We start from the raw sequence: 24,182 nt of genomic DNA, 5'->3' as shown, positions 1-24,182 counted from the left end.
GCTATGCTCTCTCTTATGATAATTTACTGGGGAAAAGTGGTGACCCACTTTAATATTAATTTGTTTGAGTACTGGTAAGACTGAATGCTTCTCTTGTGTTTACCCCAGGACCCTGGGATCATGGCCTGAGCCGGAAGCAGATGCTTAACGACTGAGCCACCCAGGCACCCCAGGTCTAAATTTTTTAGTAGCTGAAATAAAGAAAACAGTAAAGGGACTAAATAGTAGATGGATATGGCTGAAGAATGAATTAGTGAGATGGAAGATCAGACTAAAAAATTTCCAGAGGCAGCAGGAATGGATAAGAAAAAAATAGATAAAAGGGAAAAAATATATATTTTTTCTTAAAAATATAAGAAAGGAGCTAAAAGCTGTGTGGGTAGACACAAACAAGAAGATATCCAAATAATAGTACTCCCTGAAAGCATAAAGAAAAGAAAAAGCTGAAGAAATAAAATGACAAATATTCCAGAAATAAGAGAAGATATCGGATTGAAAGGGCTCATAGAATGCCAAATGAAACAGATAAGAAAAGTTAGAATAAAATCCTGAATGAAAACAAAGAGATGGTTCTGAAAGCTTCAAGAAAGAAAGAATAGATCACTACTAATGGAACAAGATAAAGGTCAACAGAAAATAATTGGATGCAAGAAGACAATGGAATAATACTTTTTAAAATATTGAAGGAAAAGAACTTAAACTCAAGTGCATTATGTCATTTAAATGTGAGAACATAATAAAAAAATTTCCAGTCATACAAGGCCTCAGAAGTTCTGACACATAAATTCCAACTTTAAAAACACTTGGGATGCCTGGGTGGTTCAGTTGTTAGGCATCTGCCTTCGGCTCAGATCACAATCCCAGTGTCCTGGGATGGAGCCCTCCATCGGGCTCCCATCTACTCCCCCTGCTTGTGTTCCCTTTCTCACTGTCTCTCCCTCTCTGTGAAATAAATAGATAAAATCTTTTTAAAAAAAGTAAAAATAAAAACACTCTTGAAGATAGTGCTCGTAACACAACAATGGAAACAACTATAACCTTAGAGATCACACATGCTTTTTTACTGGGCACTGTTCTGAGAGGTTTCATAAGTAACAAATAAATGAGATTAATTCATTGAATTAACTCAAATAAATAAATCTTGGAGGATGTTGTAAGAGAGATGGATAGAAAAGATGATCAAAGTACATATAAAAGTTTATTGCTCCCTAAAAAAAGAAATAACCAAAGAAAAGAGAATGAAAAAGTCGAGTCAAAATAATTCATTAAAATACAGATGGGGCACATGCTAAATTACTTGTTTTGTTAGGAATCAGTTGGTACAGTTATATAGATATAGGTCTTAGGAACAAAAATCATAAGGACAAGATGAGTGGATTAAAACGGAATGTGTTGGTTCTTCTTTATTTGTAAAAGGCAAGCCTACAAAGTTAATAAATGTGAGACATTATCTTTGTGACACGAGGGTGGGATAGGATTTCTGAAATAAACTACAGTGAAGGACATCATAGATAAGGTCAATTTGGCTTTTAGTGGGAATATAGACTAATGTAATCATTATGGAAAGAAATTTGGTAGTATTTAATCAAAGAGCATACGAGTATAGTGTATGAGCTCTGATACAGTAATACCAAGTGAAAGAAGCCAAACACAAAGTACAAATACTGTATGATTCCATGTATATGAGGTACACAGAACAGTTAAATATTTAGATGCAGAAAATAGAATAGTGGTTACTAGGGGTTAGGGGATGAGAGAATGGGGTTATTGTTTACTAGGTACAGAATTTCAGTGTGGGATGATGAAAAATTTTGGAAATGGATAGCAATGATGGTTACACAACAATGTACTTAAAGCTCCTGTGTACTTAAAATGGTTAAAATAGGGGTGCCTGGGTGGCTCAGCGGGTTAAGCCGCTGCCTTCGGCTCAAGTCATGACCCCAGAGTCCTGGGATCGAGCCCGGCATCGGGCTCTCTTCTCAGCGGGAAGCCTGCTTTTCTCTCTCTCTCTGCCTCCCTCTCTGCCTACTTGTGATCTTTCTGTCAAATAAATAAATAAAATCTTTGAAAAAAATGGTTAAAATGATATATTTTATGGTAAAATGATAAATGTGCATTTTGCCTCACACACAAAAAACATCAATAGTAAAAAAAGAAAAAACCCAATAATCCAATTAGAAAATGGGCAAAAGACACAGACTTCACCAAAAAGAGATACAGATGACAAATATGCACATGAATAGATAGATGTTCAATACCATTAGTCATTAGGGAAATGCAACTTAAAACCACAACATACAGTGGTATACACAACCACCAGAACAGCTTAAAAAATGATTAATATCAAATGCTGCTGTGGATATGGAGAAGGTGGGTCTCTTCAGTTTGTTCGGGGGAATGTAAAAAGATACAGCTACTTTGGAAAAAAGTTCAGCAGTTTCTTATAAAACAAAATACATATGACCCAATCATATTCTTGGGCATTTGTCCCAGAGAAATAAAAAATTTATGTTCACTCAAACACCTGTATATAAATGTTTATATTAGCCTTATTTATATTAACCAAAAAATGGAAAAAACCAAAATGTCCAACAGATGAAATGTTACATTCATGAAAGAGAATACTGTGGAGCAATACAATGGAATAAACTATTGATACATGCAACAGCTTGGAGGCATCTCAAAGGGAATTATGTTTAGTGAAAGAATCAATATCAAAACGTTGCATACTATATAATTCCATTTTTATATATATTCCTTTTTAAAAAAAGATTATTTATTTATTTATTTGACAGGGACAGAAATCACAAGTAGGGAGAGAGACAGGCAGAGAAAGACGGGGACAGGCTCCCTGCTGAGCAGAGAGCCTGAGCAGGCCTCGATCCTAGGACCCTGAGACCATTACCTGAGCTGAAGGCAGAGGCTTAACCCACTGAGCTACCCAGGTGCCCCTCATCTATATATATATTCTTAAAATGATAAAACTATAGAGATGCAGAACAGACTAGCAGTTGCCAGAGACCAGAGGTTGTTGGTGTGACTCTAAAGGGGTAGCATGAGGAAGACCTCTGTGCTTATGGAGCAGTTTGGTATCTTGACTGTGCTAGTAGTTACATGAAGCTATACACAGGGCAAAATTACACAGAACCATATACACATATGCTCACACACCAATGACTAATATAAAAATAGTTAAAACTGAATATGTTCTAAAGTCTAGTTAACTAATGTCAGTTTCCTGATTTTGATATTGTACTACAGTAAGATACACAGTAAGGTAAGATATCCTCATTGGGAAAACTGGATGAAGGCTTCAGAATATTCTTATCTATAATTTTTGCAACTTTTTTTCCCTTTTCTTTCTTTCTTTCTTTCTTTTTTTTTTTTTTTAAAGATTTTATTTATTTATTTGACAGAGAGAGTGAGTACAGGCAGATAGAGTAGCAGGCAGAGGCAGAGGGAGAAGCAGGCTCCTTGCCGAGCAAGGAGCCCGATGTGGGACTCAATCCCAGGAGGCTGGGATCATGACCTGAGCCGAAGGCAGCTGCTCAACCAACTGAGCCACCCAGGTGTCTAACTAGGTTCCACACCCAACCTGGAGCCCAAACCCATGACCTTGAGATGAAGACCTGAGCTGAGATCAAGAGTCAGGCACTTAACTGACTGAGCCACCCAGGCGCCCTATTTTTTGCAACTTTCTATCAGTCTCCAATTCTTTCAACATTAAGAAGTTAAAAAAATCTATATGTATATAAAACAGTATATGTTTTGCAGAACATAAGTAAATACACAAAAATGTATATGTACTGTATGCTCCGCATATGTCTGTGCATTACTTCCTGTTTCTAAAGGGTAATAAAATAAATTATCATTAGTCTTGCACTGGCTGGTGATGATGGTGTGCCACAAAAATAAGAATATGATGAACTTCTAAGAGGATAAAAAAGTGTATCTATTCTAACTCTGTAGATGAAACTTTTTACAAAAAGAATTTTCTAATAGCCCAAATTAGAGACTGATTGTAGATGAAATCTTAGTAGCTGTGTGACTCTACTGTGTGACTCTTAGCCACTTAGTAGCTGTGTGACTCTAGGCAAGCTACTCTGCTTCAGTCATCTCATCAGTACAAACGGGAACACTACAACTCACCCCCAATGTTCTTGGGAGTATAAATGAGAGTAACATAGGTAAAGAAGTTAGCATAATGCCTAGCACATAGTAAGTACTTATTATTATAATTATAAATGCAACCACCAAAATTACCTTTCAAATTAGCTGACAAAATATATTAAATTTTATTTTTCCTCTAGAAGCTAAACTAAACCCGTGAGATCAGGACTGTGTTAATTTTTCTCACTGTTATATTCTGAAGTTTTTTTTTTTTTTTTAAAGATTTTATTTATTTACTTGAGAGAGAGACAGTGAGATAGAGCATTAACGAGGAGAAGGTCAGAGAGAGAAGCAGACTCCCCATGGAGCTGGGAGCCTGATGCGGGACTCGATCCCAGGACTCCAGGATCATGACCTGAGCCGAAGGCAGTCGTCCAACCAACTGAGCCACCCAGGTGTCCCTATTCTGAAGTTTTATACACAAATAAAATATTAGTCAAATATATGAACAATTAGAGGATTTAATTCCACATCATCAGTAAATCTTTACTATGTAAAGTTATGTACCTTCATCCTTCATGTTTCGATCTATCTGCGGACCAGCATTCCTTTCTCGGAATTGTATGCCCTGCATATGTCTCTGCATTACTTCCTGTATTACTTCAAACAATGGTTGATCCTGTTTGAGACATAATGGATATTAATTCTGTTAGAAATTACATTTTTCTTACCTTCTCTCAAATCCCACAACTGATTTTCTGAAACATATATTTTCTGGGGAAGAAATGGGGATCACGGGTGAGACTGGGGAAAGAAGGAGCTCTTATACACCAAATCGTAGAATCAGCCTTTGGCATATGAATATTTAACATATTGTAGTTTTGACTATTCATGTCTGTGACATGAAATAGTTTGTAATTTTGCTGACACACAAAAATGATTCTTGTGAATTTGTGTAATTTCTATTAGAGCGAATTGTGTAGCTAATAAATGTATCTATCTTATACAGAGATCTAAACTTTCAATCAGCATTGCTGTTCTTACTCATTCACATATATAGTTAGGGGGGTAAATTACACACTAAAATGATACTTTAGGTAAAAACTTTTTTTGAAAGATGTTCTTTGAATATCTCATGATAGAAACATCATGGGGACACAGACCTCTGCTAACTCTAAGGTGGTTTAGAAGGCCTCCACAGTCACATACCAAACAAATTATAATATAAAGGTAGATCAGAAGTGGCAAAAGTACAGCATCATTGTACATTATTGACTGGGAAGAAAACCACTCAAAATGTTTATTTATTCTGCACTGTTTATAACATAGCCTCTGGACTCCCTGGATTGGTGATCAGGCTCTCCACAATTTGGTTCACCCTTTCCCACCTACTCTTACTACCCAGCAGGTACCCTCCATAAAAAGCCAAATCAGACCAAGCAGTATGTCCTAAACTGTGCTTTGGTCCACCCTGCACTTTATTTTTCCTTTCATCTCTGAAGTCTTCCCACACCTTCCTTCATTTCTGCTAAAATCCCACTTACCTTTTAAGGTTCAGTTTAGGTGAAATTTTAGCTACTTAATGAAGTCCTCCCTGAGAACCATCTACTAGATTATCTCTCTCCCTTTTATGCACAGCATTTCTCATGCACTTCCTTTCACAATGGCCATATTAGGTACATATCATATCTTCTATCATGTTGCAAGTTCTTTAAGCAAGAAGCAAGTCTTATCTGCTCAGAGAACTAGCAGGTGCCAAACATATACCATTGCTTGAAGAATTTTTCAGATTTGGATTCTTTATTACATACATTTTTATATTAGAGGCTTAGTTATTTTTCAGGAAAAAAAAATTGTTTGAAGAGGATTTTTACCAGTGTGCCGGCAGACAAAGGAACAGAATCATCTGTAGGATACATTCTGGAAACTGGGCACTTGAGAATGTCTAGGCCATTTGGAACCATTTTACAGTAATCCTGAATACACTGTAGCCACCACCACACAGCATCCCGGCAATTGTATCTGGCATAAGTTCCTTCACCCAGGAGATTAGGAATGAGACCGTGTCTCAGGGTACCAGCAAATGCTAAAATAATATTCCTAAAACAACAGAATTAAGTGGATCATTTGACATGAAAACAATCACTTAAAAGATTTAAGTCCCTTTTTGTGACTATTATTTCAGAGGCATTTTCTCTCTTGTCCCTATTTCTTTGAATTTTCATGTACAAAGTGGTCATAATATGAGAGATTAAGCACTGAATTAAAAGCCTGAAACCTTGATCCTAGCCCTGGCTTTTTCCTCTGACAATCTGTGTGGCTTACCCTCTCTGGGATAGTTTTTTCATTTGCGGACTTAGGTATTGGACTGGGTGGCTTTTAGGGTCCGTTACAGCTCTAGAGTCTACTTCTGAAATCTGCAGTATTTCAAAATTGAAGTAAATGCGACATGAACTGTATTATTTTAAATCAGAAGCAAATACATAAGAAAATAAATGGGTAAAAGCTGACCTTGGAAACCATGATTTATTTCCAAAAACTGGTAGAGAATATTTAATCTTTTAAAGTACTATTGTACCATCGTATACCAAATGACAACTTCATAAGATGGAACAGCATTTCTAAAAGGGGCATGAAAGTAAGACTAGGGTTTAAAACCTAGCATTGCCATCTGTATGATCTAGGAAAAGTCATTTAAAATGTCCAGGCTTCAGTGCTTTTGGTTAAACAATTTAGAAATTTAATTAATTTTGTGTCCCAGTTTAATGCCCACCTCTTCAGTAACAGTGCAGTTATTTGTATTCTGCAGTACAAGTGTTAATAGGGATAGTGACACTTCAATTAAGAAAAGGTCAGAATGCAACAATCGTAACCATCCAGAACAATGTCATACACTTGAAATTTGAATAAAAAGACCTCTGTCCATGAATATCTCTGCAGAAGGAGGAAGTAGAACTCTCTGTGGTACCGACAGCCTTGTGCCGGCCAAAAATGGCTTTCCTACATGCTTCAACCTACTTTTTAGGTAGCCATGGCCAGATCACTAGATTCTAAGGCAAGAAGGTGAATGGAACTGATGTATGTTAAGTGCATGAAACAGGTGTATTTTCCCCACTCTCTTTCCCTCTCTGCGAGCTGGCTGGAGAGTAGTAATCGGAAGCCCTAGGAGATGTTTGATTCTCAAGAAGAAGGAGCCTATATCCTTGAATCATTATGTGGGAAGCCGGCTCCTGAACACCCACATAGAACCAGAAGCAAGAAATAAATTTCATTTGTGAAAAACCATTGAAATGTAAGAATTTATAATTTATAGCACCTAGCACTACCTTAACAAATACATTATCTCTCAGAATCATCCAAGTCAGTGTTGGCAAACTTTTTCTGCAAAGGATCAGACAGTAAATATTTTAGGCTTTGTTGGCCACATATACTGTCCCAGTCATGCATCCTTCTTCTTTTTTAAATGACTCTTTAAAACATTAAAAACTGTTCTTTCCTCCCAGGTCATACAAAACAGGTGATAGGCCATATTTCTCTGACCCCTGATCTAGATAGTTATATGTAAAATTAAAAAGCAGAAATTGTTGATGGTATACAGAAATGATAATTGGGAGCCAAGATAACAAGGAAAATAATAACAATGATTTATATATTATGATTTACATTTATATATGATGATTTATATATAATTTATATGTAATGATTTGCATTTATGTAATGCTTAGTATGTGACAGATGTTGTTCTAGACACTATATCTGTATTAGTTCATTGAATCCTCACTAGGGATGCCTGGCTGACTCAGTTGGTGGGGCATGTGACTCTTGATCTCAGAGATGTAGATTTGAGCCCCAAATCTACATCTCTGAAGGAATGTACTCTGAAGAGATTACTTAAAATCTTTTCTTAGAAAAATATTTTATTTATTTGAGAGAGATAGCAAACGCACACTTGTGAGTGAGCATGAACAGGGGAGGGGCAGAGGGATGAGAAAACTCCCCACTGAGCATGAAGCCCTACACAGGGCTTGATCCCAGGATACTGAGATCATATCTAAGCTGAAGTCAGATGCTAAAATGGACTGAGCCACCCAGGCATCACCCAAAAATAAAATCTTAAAAAGAAACCCTTAGAAAAACCCTGTAATTTAAGTACTATCACCATTTTACAGAGTACAAAGAGAATAAATAATGTATTAGTTGGTAATTTGGAACCAGGATTAGAATGTGGCATCTGGCCCAAACCCAAGTTCTTAACCACTATACTGGCTGAATCCTAATGTTCCATGTTCTACTTCTTAATCACAGTTATTTAGAAACATTTAAGGAAGAAGCAAACAGCCTCCCAAATTTCTATAACCCCACAATGGTCTCTTAAGTGAATAAGAAAAGGTCTTCTTATATTAGGTAATAGGGAAGAATGTAATATATTTCAGATGTCCACTTAGAAATCTTCAATCTAAAAAAGAAATTTTCAATTTTAAAAAGACCCAAACCGGAACTTTTGTCATTTGAAGAGGGAAACTTCAGGTTTTTCGAATGACATCAAAACAGGTATCATTTAAATGCTTTTTCTGCTGAAAGTTTTAACTTGCAGAACAGTGCTGTCAAACTTTTGCCTTGGGCTGCTGAAGATCACCTGGAGCCCTCGTAGAAACACAAATTTCCATCTGCTATTCTACCCTCCCCATCTCCACATTCAGAGCTCCAGCATAAGGACCAAGAATTTGCATTTCTAGCAAGTTCTCAGGTGATGGTGACTGCTGATCTGTGGTACTGATTTGTGCTGATTTGAGTGGCACTGCTGTACAGCTTCTCTTTTCTACCTTTGACAATTTCATTCATATTATTGTGACATAAGAAAACATTATTTTAAGACTAAAAGACACAACTGGAGGTTACAAGGCCTGACAACACATAGAGGAAAACCTGATACTATAATTCTTTCTACACGACTCAGCCTTCTTTATAGAAGGGAAAAAATGATAAAATTCAAATTTTACCCAAAAGTTCATCTGAGTTCTTATACTCAATTCGGGCATAGAAATTTTACTCTTTAGTGAGTGATGTTAGTAACATGATTACACACTTTTTATTTTTACTGAGATCAATTAGCAAATGCTGACGATAATTTGACCTATAAATGAAGGACTAGAACTTAATAACATCAAAGATATCCACTCCTTTGAAATTCTACGATCTTATTAAATAAACATACTAAAAAAAAAACTACTTAAGGAAAACATACCTCCTAAATGTTATGAATAGATGGCAAGAAGGAAAGTTTGAAGAGCATGTGAAAAACATTTACACATAAACTTGCATTGCAACTTTTTAGAGATCTCCTACCTGGCCTCTACATAGCGTCCAGTAATCAGCAGTAGACCTCTCAGTGCAATAAAAGTATCCCTTCCCCAGCAGCGGAAAATACCAGAAGAAAAATGAGGTAAGCCTAATAGAAAATACAACAAAGTAATACGTTAATCTTAATAATACACACAGGCCTATGAACTCCATTACTGTAGGCCAGTCCCCCTAAGGCAGGGGAACAAGAATGAGGAGTCGGCAAGCCCTCTAAAATTATCTGTAAAATGTATGACTATACCTATGTCAACATTTCTGTGATGAGTTTCCATGTTCTTCTTCTTCTTTTTTTTTTTTTTTTTAAGATTTTATGTCTTTATTTTTGAGAGGGAGAGAGAGCAAGAGCAGAGGGGATGGGCAGAGGGAGAGGGAAAAGCCGACTCCCTACTGACAGGAAGCCAGGCAGGGCTTGATCCCAGGACCCCCCAGGATCATGACCTGAGCAGAAGCCGGATGCTAAGCCCACTGAGCCACCCAGGCGCCCAGAGGTTCCTTATTCTTATTTTTTCCTTTTTATTCTTATTACATTCTTAAAGGAATCTGTGACCTCAAAGGAATTAAGAGTCAGGGGCAGAGAGGGGTGCTTATCTAAATGGATTAGAATGTGAGTCTTTAAACACAGATAAACTTTCTTTTGATAAATTAAGGGTTGAAATCAGAGATCTAATATTTAACATATAAACAAACACTTAATACAATATTAATGGTATATATATTTTCAGTGACACAAGTGGGAATGGTTACTAAAGCATAAAGTATACTCTCCAGATATAAGAGTGGAAGAGCTCAAGAGAGAGAGAGCTGTGCCATGTAACACTAATGATATATTTGAAAAGATTCTACCTGCAATTAGAGGCAACAAATTAAATATGAAATGATGATCTTAATGATACATAACTGAACATGTTTATTAATTTATCAGTCTAGATTCAAACTTTAATACCAAATTTCTCATTAATTCAAAACTACTTAAAAGTGTTACAGGGGTGCCTGGGTGGTTCAGTCAGTGAAGCATCTGCCTTTGGCTCAAGTTATAATCTTGGGGTCCTGGGATTGGGCCCCCCATCAGGCTCCTTACTCAGCAGGGCATTTGTTTCTCTCTTTCCCTCTGCCCCTCCCCCTACTTGTGCTCATGCTCTCTCCCTCTCAAATAAATAAAAAAAAAAGTGTTACAGTTTGTTGGCCAGGTTTTACAAAAGAAAATAGAGATTTCAGGTACCAAATAACTTGAACATTCTATGTAAATGTAGCCATTATGCACAAAATAAAATAGGGTGATTGATGGATAGAATCTAAAAATTTTTAATTAACATATACTGTATTATTTGCTTCAGGGCTACAAGTCTGTGAATCATCAGTCTTACACAATTCATAGCACTCACTATAGCATATAACCTCCCCAATGTCCATAACCCAGCCACTCTACCCTTTTAGCTCCAACCCTCAGCAACCCTCAGTTTGTTTCCTGAGATTAAGAGTCTCTTATGGTTGTCTCCCTCCCCAGTCCCATCTTGTTTCATAAAATCTAAAATTTTACTTCTATACTGAGTTTAGTTTCTTATAAAACATGTCAAGAATGCACCGTTACCTTTATTTGTACTAAAAACAATAATCAGTAGGAAAGTAAAGGAAATCAGCACTCTACTCAAAAAAGAAATATGCTAAAGCAAAAATATAACACATATTTCAGGAAGGGAAAACTAAAGTCTTAAGTGAAATGTATGCAGTATCCATTCATAACTATCTTCTAAGCATTTAACACTATTTGACATTATCTTGTTTTCTTGTTTTCTGGTTTGTTGCATGAGTAACTGTCTTTCCCTAGAAGAAAATAGGATTCACAGTTACAGAAATCTTATCTGGCTTATTTACTAATCTATCACTGACAATTGTTAACTGATATATAATATATATATATATAAATTTACTGAATGAATGAAATAAAAGGCTAATTATAAAAGATAAATTGAGAGGAAAAAGATTTGACTACAACAAAAGAACATTTTGGCCATTTAAGTTTCTACTAATTGGGTCTTTACCTTTTTTGGAGCAGACATTTTTTCTAAGAAGGCTCAGAATTAAAGGTAACATCAGACACTTCTTTCCTAAACTGTCTCCAAAATAATGGTATAAAATTTCCCTAAACACTTTGTGCATTATTTATACATAGTTGATTATATATATATATATATATATATATATATATAGGTTTATATATAGTTGATGGTTATAACTTTGATGACGATGAGGACAGTAGTTGACATATACACGACTCTATGCCATGTAGACTTCCTGGTACTTTAACTCATTTAACACCTTGTATGAAATATGAGTATAGATAGATTCAAGGGTGATTTTTGAGTTGATATATCCCAAAGTACAGTCAGTTCGTCTTAAGATTTCAAAACTATAAAATCTCTAGCACTGATATGTGGAAATGTTTGCATTAACTTTTGACCTCTAAGAGCATATGACTTATAGATCACATATTTTGTGAGTGATTTCTACCTTGTCATTTATTATACAAGTTTATAATTATAATTTTTTATGCTACTATTACCAAAGGCTTGATATTCATTTTAAAATGAACCCCCAAAAACCTGTCTTCAAATATGTGCAGTTCTATACTTTGTTGGTATGGAGTGTACAGAACACTTCATTGGGATACTGGAAGAAAATAAAAAAACTCCTATTTATATTTATCCATTTATCTTTATAGTTTCTATACCTGATTTATCTTTATAGTTTCTGTACCTGATTATAAGTATATTGAGTATCATATCTTCTATCAATATATCATTTATGATATCAGTATATCAGTGTACTTATTTTGGGAGTGCTTAACGATAGCAGTGAATAATCAAGAATGTTGAGATCACTATTTTGTGTAATAGGCTTCTAAGCAGCAGGCTTTAAAACCAAATTCTGCACATCAATTTTCTTTCCACAATGGTACAGTTCAGTTTCATGAGAATCTTCATGGATTCATAGGGGAAATATAAGTACCAGGAGAAGATGAAATAGTTGAATGAAAATCTAAAACATAATTATGTAATAAAATATAATCATTCTAAATGAAAAGTTAATTTCTTTTTTAATTGTCAGATCTAAGTCTTTTTTCTTGATGTGGGTAGATGCAAATTTAAGAGGAAATCACATAAATACTATTACTTTCATCTTGCAATTTGGTAATTTTCAGTTTAGTTTGGAAAGTTCTAAATTCAGTGGCCTTAAATGTCAAGGAATCTATAAAATCTAAGGAATGTTAAGAAATCTATTCTTAGATTTGTTACCTGATTCAAGTTTTAACATTACTTGCAGGAAAGGATGCCAAAAAATATAGTTGAAAGCATTTGACTGCAATTAGACACATAATAAAAAATTATTTGACACTTGTTTTGTGTTTTGTAACACAAACCAAAACAAAGAGGATCTTTCTCTTATCTCTTGGTAATTTACAAGATTGAGTTCATTTTTTAAATTGGGAAAAAAGTATAATATAAAAGGGTAGTAAAATAAATATGATAAAAAAAATACAAAATGTCAAGAGTCAGGAAAAAAAAAAGTGCATAAGGATTGACCAGCCACAATGAAAAACATACATAAATAAATGCCTGTTGTACAGTATTAATTAAATAGTAAGCACAAATATTAGTTCTACAAGTAGATATGAAATTTTATTAAGCAGTCACATAAAATCTTGGATAACATCATGTCTTTTTCTAAAAATAGTGATTTCCCCATAACTTTTCCTCCTTGAATAATATTGACTGACACATTTTAACCTGTATGTAATTTCTTACCTGCAGCTAGAGACACACAACACTGCTCCTTTTCTTTTGTGATCTCATTTAGCCTGTATGGTACATCCATAAGTGAAGGTGAAAGAAGTGGCAGAGAAGGGCACTTTCCTACTCCACACATCTGCACTGATCCCAGTGAAAGGTGTTTCACAAAGGTAGAGCCATTCTGAACAAAGCTGTAACAAAATAGCTGAATTTAAAATACAATTTGTAGAAATACAAAATTTTTTATTACTTATTTACTTAAAAAGTTTTATTGTGGTAAGAACACTTAACTTGAAATCTACTCTCTTAATAGATTTTTAATTGTACAATTCAATGATGATACTGTTATTTACAAGCACAATGTTACACAGCAGACCCATTGTTTCAAAAATTTTTAGTAGTATCATTTTAATTTGATTCTTTCCTTCAACTAGTCTCTCTACCAGATGTGTAACAATGGTAATACTGGCTGAAAATATTTCAGTTTAATTAGATTTCAGAACTGCTTTCATTTCACCCAATATTATGGCTGGTTTTAAGTTTAAGGCCTACTGTGCAACAAATGGAAGGGCTGAACCTTTTTTTCAAATATTTTATTTATTTATTTGCAAGCTGGGTGAGGGGCAGAGGAAGAAGCAGACTTCCTGCCAAACAGGGAGCCCAAATTGGGACTAGATCCTGGGACTTGGGGATCATGACCTGAGCCAAAAGCAGACGTTTAACTGACTGAGCCACCCAGGCACCCTGAAGTTTTGTTCTTTCTAAAATTATTCCCAAATCAGTTTGGTGGCTCTTCAGTGGTTCATTCAGATCTTTAATTTCATTTTAGGGAAATTTATCACTAAAGGCAAATTTCGCTCATAGTAATAGAATAATTTTTCTCTTAATGAAAAATTAGGAAAAAAAACTGTACGCATATTCTAAAAATCATATTTGTTAACAAGTCAAAGAATAAATAGAAGCAAATAATATGAAACAATTAAATTTTCCCATGAACATGAGTTCTTAGCTTTACTGAACAGATTTTAATACTTATGTTTGTTTTTGTATGCTCCAAATAAAAGGATGCAAATACTATCCACTTACAAACTTTCTCAACTCTATGAATCTATGACAGTTCTTTATGCTTTGGTCTTTAAAGAGTATGTAAACTGACTATATATGGTTTCAACACAAACATGCCTATTTACTCAAGCTTTGTTGGATATACCTTGACATCTGCTTCCATGCTATATCCAGAAGAGTGGTGTATGCACCAATTAATATAGCATCGAAGTAACATGGGATGAGATAACGTGGGATCTGCTTCAGGTAGAAGAACATAGCCTGCAACCATTTACCAACCTATTATAAAAATAATTTTAAAAGTTATTTTGGTGTGAATAGCCAAACTATGGAAAGAACCTAGATGTCCATGAACAGAAGAATGGATAAAGAAGATGTGGTATATATACACAATGGAATACTATGTAGCCATCAAAACCCCCTGAAATCTTGCCATTTGCAATGACATGGATGGAACTAGAGGGTATTATGCTAAGCGAAATAAGTCAATCAGAGAAAGACAATTATTATATGATTTCTCTGATATGAGGAATTTGTGAGGCAGGGTGGGGGGGTCGTCGGGGGCAGGGAGGGAAAAAAAAGAAACAAGATGGGATTGGAAGGGAGATAAACCATAAAAGACTCTTTATCTCAGGAAACAAACTGAGGGTTGCTGAGGGGTTGGTGGGGAGGGATAGGGTAGCTGGGTTATGGACATTGGGGAGGGTATGTGCTATGGTGAGTGCTGTGAATTGTGTTAAGACTGATGATTCACAGACCTGTAGCCCTGAAGCAAATAATACACTACATGTTAATTTAAAAAAAAAGTTAATTTGGTGTGTTTACAGGCTAGGTGCATTTTAAGAGGTAAATCCAAACATGCAGCTCTACTATCTAGTAATCAACCAGCTTTCCATTTGTTAAAATGGGAAGATGATGAAGAAGGGAGGAAAGGAGGAGTTTTCAGGTTAGAAAACTATGTTAATTTTATATACACCATAGTAATATAGTTTTTATTGTTTTCTTGTTTTATGAACTAGAATAGACTTTTACTTACTTCAGCAATAGTTCCTGATCGTGAAATAAGTCGGTTACTGACATAATCAATCATCCAATCTCCAGATCTCAAATTATCACAAAAGGGATGTCCCAAGTCATTCTTCGGTCTTATTTCTGCCAAGACGGACATTAATCCTGAAAATTCATAGAAATATCATGCTGTTATTGGCAGAGGCAATTTGTTCCCATAGTCTGGGCTACTGCTGTCTCTTAGTTATATGGGATGAACACATATAGAGGTAGACATAGGGGCTGTTAAGACCACAATTGCACTTCCCACGGTTGGAGATATGTGTGGCCACATATCTTTGCCCTGAGATACAAAGACATACTGAAGGAGACTACTGTCGCAGGAGCTATGTAGAGCTTTCCAAGATTCCTAACTTCTGAGACTTGTCTTGTTCTTCTGAATTTAAATATTGTAATATTCAAAGGCAACTAACTGGCATAGTTTCCACCCAGCCCTTAGGCATTGGGGGGAAAATTGATTAAGTCTGTATCTTCTCATGTTAAAAAGTGGTGGAATCATTAATATTCAGGCAATCACAGGAGTGGTTTCAGAGAGAGCAAGAGCATCTCTGGTGATAATAGGCCTGCTTCAGAAAGGATCTTTGAATTATAACAAGAGGGAGTTGGAACTAAACAAGCTACCAAGGTGAAGTATATGAGCATATTCTTAAGTAATATTCAAGCAGAAACATTAGAATTTCTATGCATACACAGCAGTTTCTGTTATTTCAATGATGGAACAATAGTACTTCTTTCATTACCCAATAATGTAATAATTTCCACATTAAAAATATTACATTAATAGCCTCACCAAGTTCATTTTGACTAATTTTATTTATATATTTAGGATTTAATTTTACTTTGTATATAGCATGTCTTGAGAAATGATAAATATATAAATTTAAGATGTAGTTTTTTCTCTCAAGAGGCTTACAACCTTCTTTGGGAAACAAAGCATAAAACATAAAAAAACTAGAAAACAAGACAATATAAAAAATAATGCTCCACTTTTGCTCTAACTTTTTAAAAAAATAGTTTATTTATTTATTTGACAGACGGAGATCACAAGTAGGAGATCACAAGTAGACAGATGTAGATCAGAAGCAGGCAGAGAGAGGTGGAAGCAGGCTCCCTGTTGAGCAGGACCCGGGGATCATGACCTGAGCCAAAGGCAGAGGCTTTAACCGACTGAGCTATCCAGGCACCCCTGCTCTAGCATTTTTGAAGGCAAATATAGCTCAGTAAATATAAGTTTCACTTGTTGAATAACGGTGACATGATGAAGCAGCATTTTAGAAAAAGAGATCTGATCAATGGAATGGAATGTTCTGTGGAAGAGGTAACAAGAAATTTGAAAACTGGTTACTTGGTTTTGCAGACAGGACTTAGTCTTTGAATAGGGTATTAACTGCGAAAATAAAAGAATATGGTATACTCTAGAGAACACAGAAAAAATTCAGTCACAATCACTGATTGAATACAGAAGATAAAAGGGACAGATACAAAAACAGATTCCTGGATTCCAACATGACTTTTTATTATAAAAAGTAGAGAAGAGGAGAAGGGGGATTTTGTTTAGGGGAGAGAAAGTTAATGAAGTTAAGTCTGACTTAATTGGATGTTGCTATTAAGAGTCTGCTAGAAATATCCAGTGGAACACTGGAAATACTAAACTGTCAGAGAAAAAAAGGGATTGATACAAAGTAAAAAGTAAATCAGGAGAGAGTTAGTAAAGAACTAGACTTAACTTTAAGAAAGAAAAGAAGTTCAGAACAGTGCGGTTTTTTCAGTCAGGGAGCAGAAGGAATTCAACAGCTCAGGGTGAAAATGGAGTAAGTAGCTGTCTAGGACTGGTAACATATACATTTCTCTATTTTGCACACCACAAAACATTTTTTGTTGAAAATGAGACTGTTTTAGAAAAAAAAATGTCAAAAGCACCAAAGTCTAGAAGAAAGTTACTGGGAGCTTTGTTATGTGCTTGGGTTTGTAGAAAGTACAAAAGCTAAAAAACAAGAATGCAAAAAAGGCAAACATTGTTCTTTCTCAAGGTGTAATTTAGTTAGTGGGGTCTTAAGGCTAACAATTATCAAGCACTAACTATGAACTGAGCATTGTCTAAGTGCTTTGCATGTATTAAGTCACTTAGTCCTTGTGGTAGGCACTATTACTGTTTCCATTTTACAGATGAGAAAATTGGGCCATGCAGAGTTTACTCCAAGGTTATAAAGCTAGTGAGTGTAACGCAGGGAATCTAGAGCCCATTCTTAACCACAACAATAAATATTCACAAAACACTGTACTAGTTAGTAAAATATCTTCCAAGTAAGATGGTGTAGCAAGTAAGAGGCATAGTAAATTAATGCAATGGGTATCCAGGGGGACTAAGATCTTACCGTGAAAAATAATAGTTAAAGGAATGTTTTGTGGAAGATGTAAGAGTCAAACTCATCCTTAAAGATCGATTAGATGGACAGAGAAAATGAGTTGCAAAGGAGGCATGATATGTGGAATATTACATGAACTAGGAATACATGTGTGATCAGCCACATTTCCTAGATAAAATCCAAGAAAATATTTCCAACCAGCTGGGTTAAACTGAAAATTAAATATTTAGATCCTATGTCCTGTCTCACAACTACTCTAACTACATAATGTTTTACTATAAGTTCTCTTTTTGGATAAAACAAATATGCAATGAAACAAAGTTTTTGATTAGATGAAAAAGGAAGATGAATGTATTATATTTACAACCTATACCATTTGGGGCCCAAATAAATAAATGTTCTCATTTAGTCTTCAAAAAAGCCTATGTGAGGTTCATTTTGTATTTCATTACCGAATACAAATCAACAAATTCACTATTTGTATAAACAAATAAAAATACATCTTTTAAGCCTAAAAAAAAAGCCTATCAATTATACAATACTATTCACATCTTATAAAGGCAGAAATGGGCACAGAGAGGTTAAGTTACTGGCTGGAGGTCAATGAATGAGTGGGTGGCAGGGCCACAATCTGAACCCAAACAGTTGGGTTCTAAGCCCACCCTTTAATTCTATAAAGAAGATATCATATGACCATAAAAAACTCCCCAAAACACAAAAGCTTAACTATCCTTGTATTTGCTTACCTTGAAGACCTGCATATTTAAGAGATGACCAGTTTGGTATGTCATAACAGCCTCCACCATCCTCTTGTTCTTCGGCCTCACATCGGTAAAGTACCTGATTCAGCTCAGCCAAAGTTAATTTTGAGGCAATGCTAAGAAGTGGAAAATAAAGAGAACTGGTAAATACAGGAAAATGCTATCAATAAAGAAGAAAATCTGAATCATAACCATAAAATACCTTAACAATATATGTTTTAGTACCTCAGCACTATAATATACATTAAAAACAATATATGTTATAAATAATAATTAAAGAATAAAACATGCTAAAGATTCAGTTAGAAGTAACATTTCTTCCAAGCCAAGAAATACAAATCAATTGCCAAATTTTATTACTTGGAAGTATCCTGGAAAAATATTTTGGTTGCTACAACCTTTTTCTCACAAATTTGCTTTTTTATTTTTCTTTTTTTAAAGATTTTATTTATTTAGTTGACAGAGAGAGAGAGACCACAAGTAGGCAGAGAGGCAGGCAGAGAGAGAGGGGGAAGCAGGCTCCCCACTGAGCAGAGAGCTCAATGTTGAGCTTGATCCCAGGACCCTGAGATCATGACCTGAGCTGAAGGCAGAGGCTTAACACACTGAGCCACCCAATTGCCCCACAAATTTGCTTTTTTAATCTTTCTTGATGGGCTTGGTTTTTTTCTCTTCTTTATATTCTTTTAAGTAGGACATCAATAACATTTTTATGCCAATTATCCTAAAATTGAAATACTTGTCAAGGACCAGCAAAGGGATAATCAAAATTCATAGTTAACTACCTTAGAAATCATGTAGTATTTCTCTCCTCTCTTAAGATGGCACTGCCCTTTAGCTCGGTTATTCAAGAAACCAAGATTTTCTTAGCTAAGGATGATTCTTGATAATGGTCAGAAAGAGGTGTCTGTCATGGCTTTGATTTCTCCTTGGTCCGGGTAGCAGTGAAACTGTGTAACTGACCACACTTGAATACAACAAAACCTTACCTTTTTAAAAAAATAATTCTAGCTGTTCCAGTCATTTCATTCTACAGAACTGAATACATATCCTCTTGAATTTTATGTGAAAATATAACCTCTTAAATGTACTTCCTTCTTTCTCTTTTAGTTCTGTCTCAACTGAGAAAATTATGGTTGGCTGGGCTTTGTTCCCTGTTTCTGCCAGACTCTGTCCTCATTGTTGGGACAGACTCTTCCTTCATCCACTATTTGTGAGTCAAGTTTGAGCAAATCAATCAGCAGTCTCAGTACCAACTCCATTCTAGGCAAATGCTTTCTGACACATAGCCAGTGAACTTGCATATGAATTACCTGGGGAGCTTATTAAGATACAGATTTCTTGGCCTTACCCTGATAATCTGAGTAGGTCTGAGGATGAATATGCATTTTATAAGCATGCCACAGAAACATAAAACAGCTTCATCACAGATATTTTTATTTTCATTTCATTGCATTTTATTTTTTTGAATATTTTATTTATTGATTTGACGGAGAGAGACACAGCAAGAGAGGGAACACAAGCAGGGGGAGTGGGAGTAGAAGTAGACTCCCTCCTGAGCAGGACTTGATGCAGGGCTCGATCCCAGGACCCTGGAATCAGGGCTTGAGCCAAAGGCAGACGCTTAATGAGTGAGCCACCCAGGCGCCCCACCACAGATATTTTTAGAATGCAAATACTTTTCTAATAGTTTGAGTTGAACTGAAATCCTTAAAGATAAAAGCTCTTATAAAAACAAAAAGTTGAACACAATAAAAAAATGGGTTAGTACATAAAATGCTATTTCACTGGATAAATACACAGCCAATGAACAACAAAAAATTTAACTTGGGGCACCTGGCTGGCTCAGTGGGACAAACATGTGACTCTTGACTTCAGAGTCATGAGTTTAGGCCCCACGTTGGGTGTGGAGCTTACTTCCAAAAAATAAATATTTTAAAAAATGATGTGGAAGGAATATAGCATATGCAACTTAGCCTCAGTTCAGAATTGTGTGCACATGTGTGTGTATAGAGATGCATGTGTGCATGTGTGTGTTTGCTCATATCTATAGCTACATATAGAGAGTGCATGAGTGTGAGAGTGCACATGCAAGCACACATACAAATGATAAAGCAACAGGACATGTGAACAACAGAAGATGCTAATATGACTACTGGTTCTTGGACCACTATCTGAGTAGCCTGGACATAGAGGACCCTTAAAACTGCTTAAATCAGGCTTGCAGTAACTTACCAGTTATTAAAGTGGCAAATCTTCATAAACTAAGCTGTACTTACAAAGCAAAAGGAGTTTTTAATATAGGATCTGAGTTGTCAACAGCAAGGCTTCCAGATTTAAAGTGAGGACTGAACTGTGTCAGATGATTTCGAAGAATTCCAACAGCAACTTGTGCATGTGGATCAAGACTAACTCTGAAAACGTTAATTTAAAAAATGGTTACTTTTTAGGAATCATTTATTCAAAATTAACAGAATATGTCATCTATTTTACAAGCAAAGTCAACAGTTTGAACTCCAACATACCTGAATATAATAACACTTCCTGGAGACAAATTTTCAAATTCTATTTCTTGAATATATTCATTGGGTCCTTTTGTGGCAACTCCAGCTTGTTTAACAATTTTACTTTCACTAAGCTTGAAAAAAATCGTATAAAACCATTCAATCAATAATTCTAATGTCTTTAAGACATTAAACATGGTAGTAAGATGAGAGTCCCAAATACCTGAATATGTTCTCTAATTTCTACTGTGATGTTTGGCATTCCATTGATCGCATGCTCATCCTTCTGATAAGGTTTTGTATTTCTCTCAACAGTTCTGGCTTCAAGAACTACTTCTTCAATTTTGCCTACGAATAAATAAAAATATTAATGAAATTTCACATTAAACCATCTGGAATTAGGAAGTGCTAATTCAATTTAATTCATTAAACTTAGAGTTGAGTATGAAATAGCAGTCTGAGAGTAGATCATTCTACCCAAGATGCATTTTTTACTCAATGCTTTGTTCTTAAAATTATAAATTAACAAAGACCTCTCTGAAAAAAGATCTTATCAAGTAATAATGGCTTAACTCTCAGGAACAATCTATAACCTTCCTAATTTTGAGCAGAGAGTAAATAAATCCCTTGAAAAATTTATTTAAAAAAATGAAAAATTTCAGAAATACAAAAAGTAGGGAAACATTTTAAAAAGTCAGATCCTATTTACTAGCTGAAGAAAACATTACAAATGTGTACCCTTTCTTTCCCTTCAGAGGTAACAGTCACCTGCAATTTGGCATTCCTAAATCCTGTGCATTTTACTACATATATCTGTTTCCCAAAACAACATACATTATTTTCCATATTTCCAACCTTTATTAGAGTAGATCCAAATTTTATATATATATATATGTATATATATATATATATTTCTGCAACTTGCTTTCTATTAAACAACACTATCTTTTAGATTTGTTCACATTGCTACATAAGCTGCAGCTCATGCTGCTGCTCATTTGTTTCAAATGCCAAATAGTATTCCATTGTGTGAATACACCAAATATATTCCTGTTTGCCCGTCTTCTAATGGAACATATGAGAGTTTTTCAGAGATATACCTAGGAGTAGAACTGCTTAGGATATGTAAAACTTGAATTTTACTATTTAAGTAATTTGAGCCATTAATCTGACAATAAGAAACAGTACCTTTTGATCTAGAAATTCTACTTCTCAAAATAATTACTAAGAAATTATTCAAAAGAAAAAATTATTCCTAGTGTATATTCATTGTTAAACATACTAAAGAATATTAAAGATGGGATACTAATATAATAAAATGTGAAATATTTAACATAATGAAAATCACAATTCTATTACAAAATGGAAATGTTTTAATGAAGACCAATGACCAAAGCAAAACCCGAGATAATATTGTTCACACTGATGGCAACCATGTGAAACTGTATACGTACATTAGCAATAATCAGACAAGATTACTGACTATACACTTGCAAGCAGTTAAAAATAACTAATGAACATTTAACCTTGAAACTATTCAAGTTGAGGGGCGCCTGGGTGGCTCAGTGGGTTAAAGCCTCTGCCTTCGGCTCAGGTCATGATCTCAGGGTCCTGGGATCAAGCCCCCCATTGCATCGGGCTCTCTGCTCAGCAGGGAGCCTGTTTTCTTCTCTCTCTCTGCCTGCCTCTCTGCCTACTTGTAGTCTCTGTCTGTCAAATAAATAAAATCTTAAAAAAAACCCCAACTATTCAAGTTGATAATCTTCAAAAACTGGAGTTTATATATTTAATAACTAGCAACCAATATAGAATATGATGATTTTTATGGGAATCTTCATCCCCTCAATTAATTGCCAGACTTGGACAGTTGCTATATGCACAGGAGAATGTTTTGCTATAAAATATAACAGTAAGGAAGAAATAAAATACACACATCTAGGAAAAAAATCTAGCAATAATAAGGATATGATTTAGGGGTACGTTTTTATTTATTTATTTAAAGATTTTATTTATTTATTTGAGACAGAGACAGAGATAACGAGAGAGAGCAGAGAGGGAGCACAAGCAAGGAGGAGAGGGAGAAGCAGACTCCCCACTGAGCTGGGAGCCTGATGTGGGTCTTCCCAGGACCCTGGGAAATTAATTTGGGGTAACTTACATTTTTACTACATGGACAATACCGTTATGGAAATACTCTCAAATATTAACATTTTCTGAGTTGTGAAATAGCTTTATTTTCCTCTTAATTTACTTCCTATTTCCCATTTTGTTTAAAACAAACATATTTCCTTTATACCCAGGAAATACGTATGTACATTCATGTGTTTATATATATGTATATATATGTATATTTGTAGTGTGTCTAACTGTGTACTTGTGTATGAGCACGTACACACACACACATACATAAACCAAAGTGGAAAATAGTTTAATATTTAAGGCTTTTCATAATCCATCCTCAATTACCTTCCTAGCCCTCTTGTCACTCCACTATTTTAAGCAAATAGATATTTTCATTAGTCCCCAGATAGTCTTACTAACACCTATTAATATGAATTTTCTTTTTTACATCTTTCAAAAACTATAAAGTTCCACCTCCCTTTAGAAGCCTTTTCTAAACACTCAGTGATTTCTCTCTTTTGTGAACATATAGCAATTATAGTCTCTCCACATCTCTTTTTTGACAATTATAAAACACATCCCAGGGTGCCTGGCTGGCTCGGTTGCTTGAGTGTCTGCCTTCATCTCAGGTTGTGATCCCAGTCTTAATTTCTTTCTTTAAAGTATACTCTATACCCAACATGGGGCTTGAACTCATGTCCCCAAGATCAAGAGTCACATGCTCTACCAACTGAGCCAGCTGGGTGCCCCAAGTTATGCAAAATTTTGAACTCTTTTTCTCAACTACAACCACACCAGTACTGTGTTATAATCACAGTAACATTTTTTGGTTGCATTACCAGGGATGCACATTTGAGGCACTTCTTTGCTGTAAAATGAAGTCTTAGGATTCCTGAAAGCAGTTCTAGACACAGATACAACAGACTGATGAATGCTGGGTGAATGTCTTGTTACTGCCACTATGTCTTCATCAACCTGATCCACATATACCTGAGAAACAGAAAGAGAAAACATGTTAGCATTCAAACTGGAAAAACT

At 35.2% G+C, this 24,182-nt stretch overlaps 1 protein-coding gene across 2 annotated transcripts in view; it reads right to left on the bottom strand.

Moving 5' to 3' along the window:
- The window catches only part of AGL (amylo-alpha-1, 6-glucosidase, 4-alpha-glucanotransferase), a 79,471-nt gene that overhangs the window by 18,852 nt on the left and 36,437 nt on the right, over positions 1–24,182 (bottom strand). For both annotated transcript variants that reach the window (XM_059135732.1, XM_059135734.1), the window contains exons 17-27: positions 23,984–24,134; positions 21,247–21,371; positions 21,045–21,157; positions 20,799–20,933; positions 18,505–18,635; positions 15,361–15,497; positions 14,470–14,603; positions 13,275–13,450; positions 9,457–9,559; positions 5,985–6,210; positions 4,678–4,789 (exon numbers count right to left, since the gene is read on the bottom strand). In XM_059135732.1, coding sequence (XP_058991715.1) covers positions 4,678–4,789; positions 5,985–6,210; positions 9,457–9,559; positions 13,275–13,450; positions 14,470–14,603; positions 15,361–15,497; positions 18,505–18,635; positions 20,799–20,933; positions 21,045–21,157; positions 21,247–21,371; positions 23,984–24,134 — 1,543 coding nt within the window. The remainder of the gene's footprint in view (positions 1–4,677; positions 4,790–5,984; positions 6,211–9,456; positions 9,560–13,274; positions 13,451–14,469; positions 14,604–15,360; positions 15,498–18,504; positions 18,636–20,798; positions 20,934–21,044; positions 21,158–21,246; positions 21,372–23,983; positions 24,135–24,182) is intronic.

The sequence above is a fragment of the Mustela lutreola genome, chromosome 10 (genome assembly GCF_030435805.1).
Source record: "Mustela lutreola isolate mMusLut2 chromosome 10, mMusLut2.pri, whole genome shotgun sequence".
NCBI classification, from domain to species: Eukaryota; Metazoa; Chordata; class Mammalia; order Carnivora; family Mustelidae; genus Mustela; species Mustela lutreola.
Note: the sequence above shows the minus strand (reverse complement) of the source record. Positions and strands in the feature narration are given on the sequence as shown.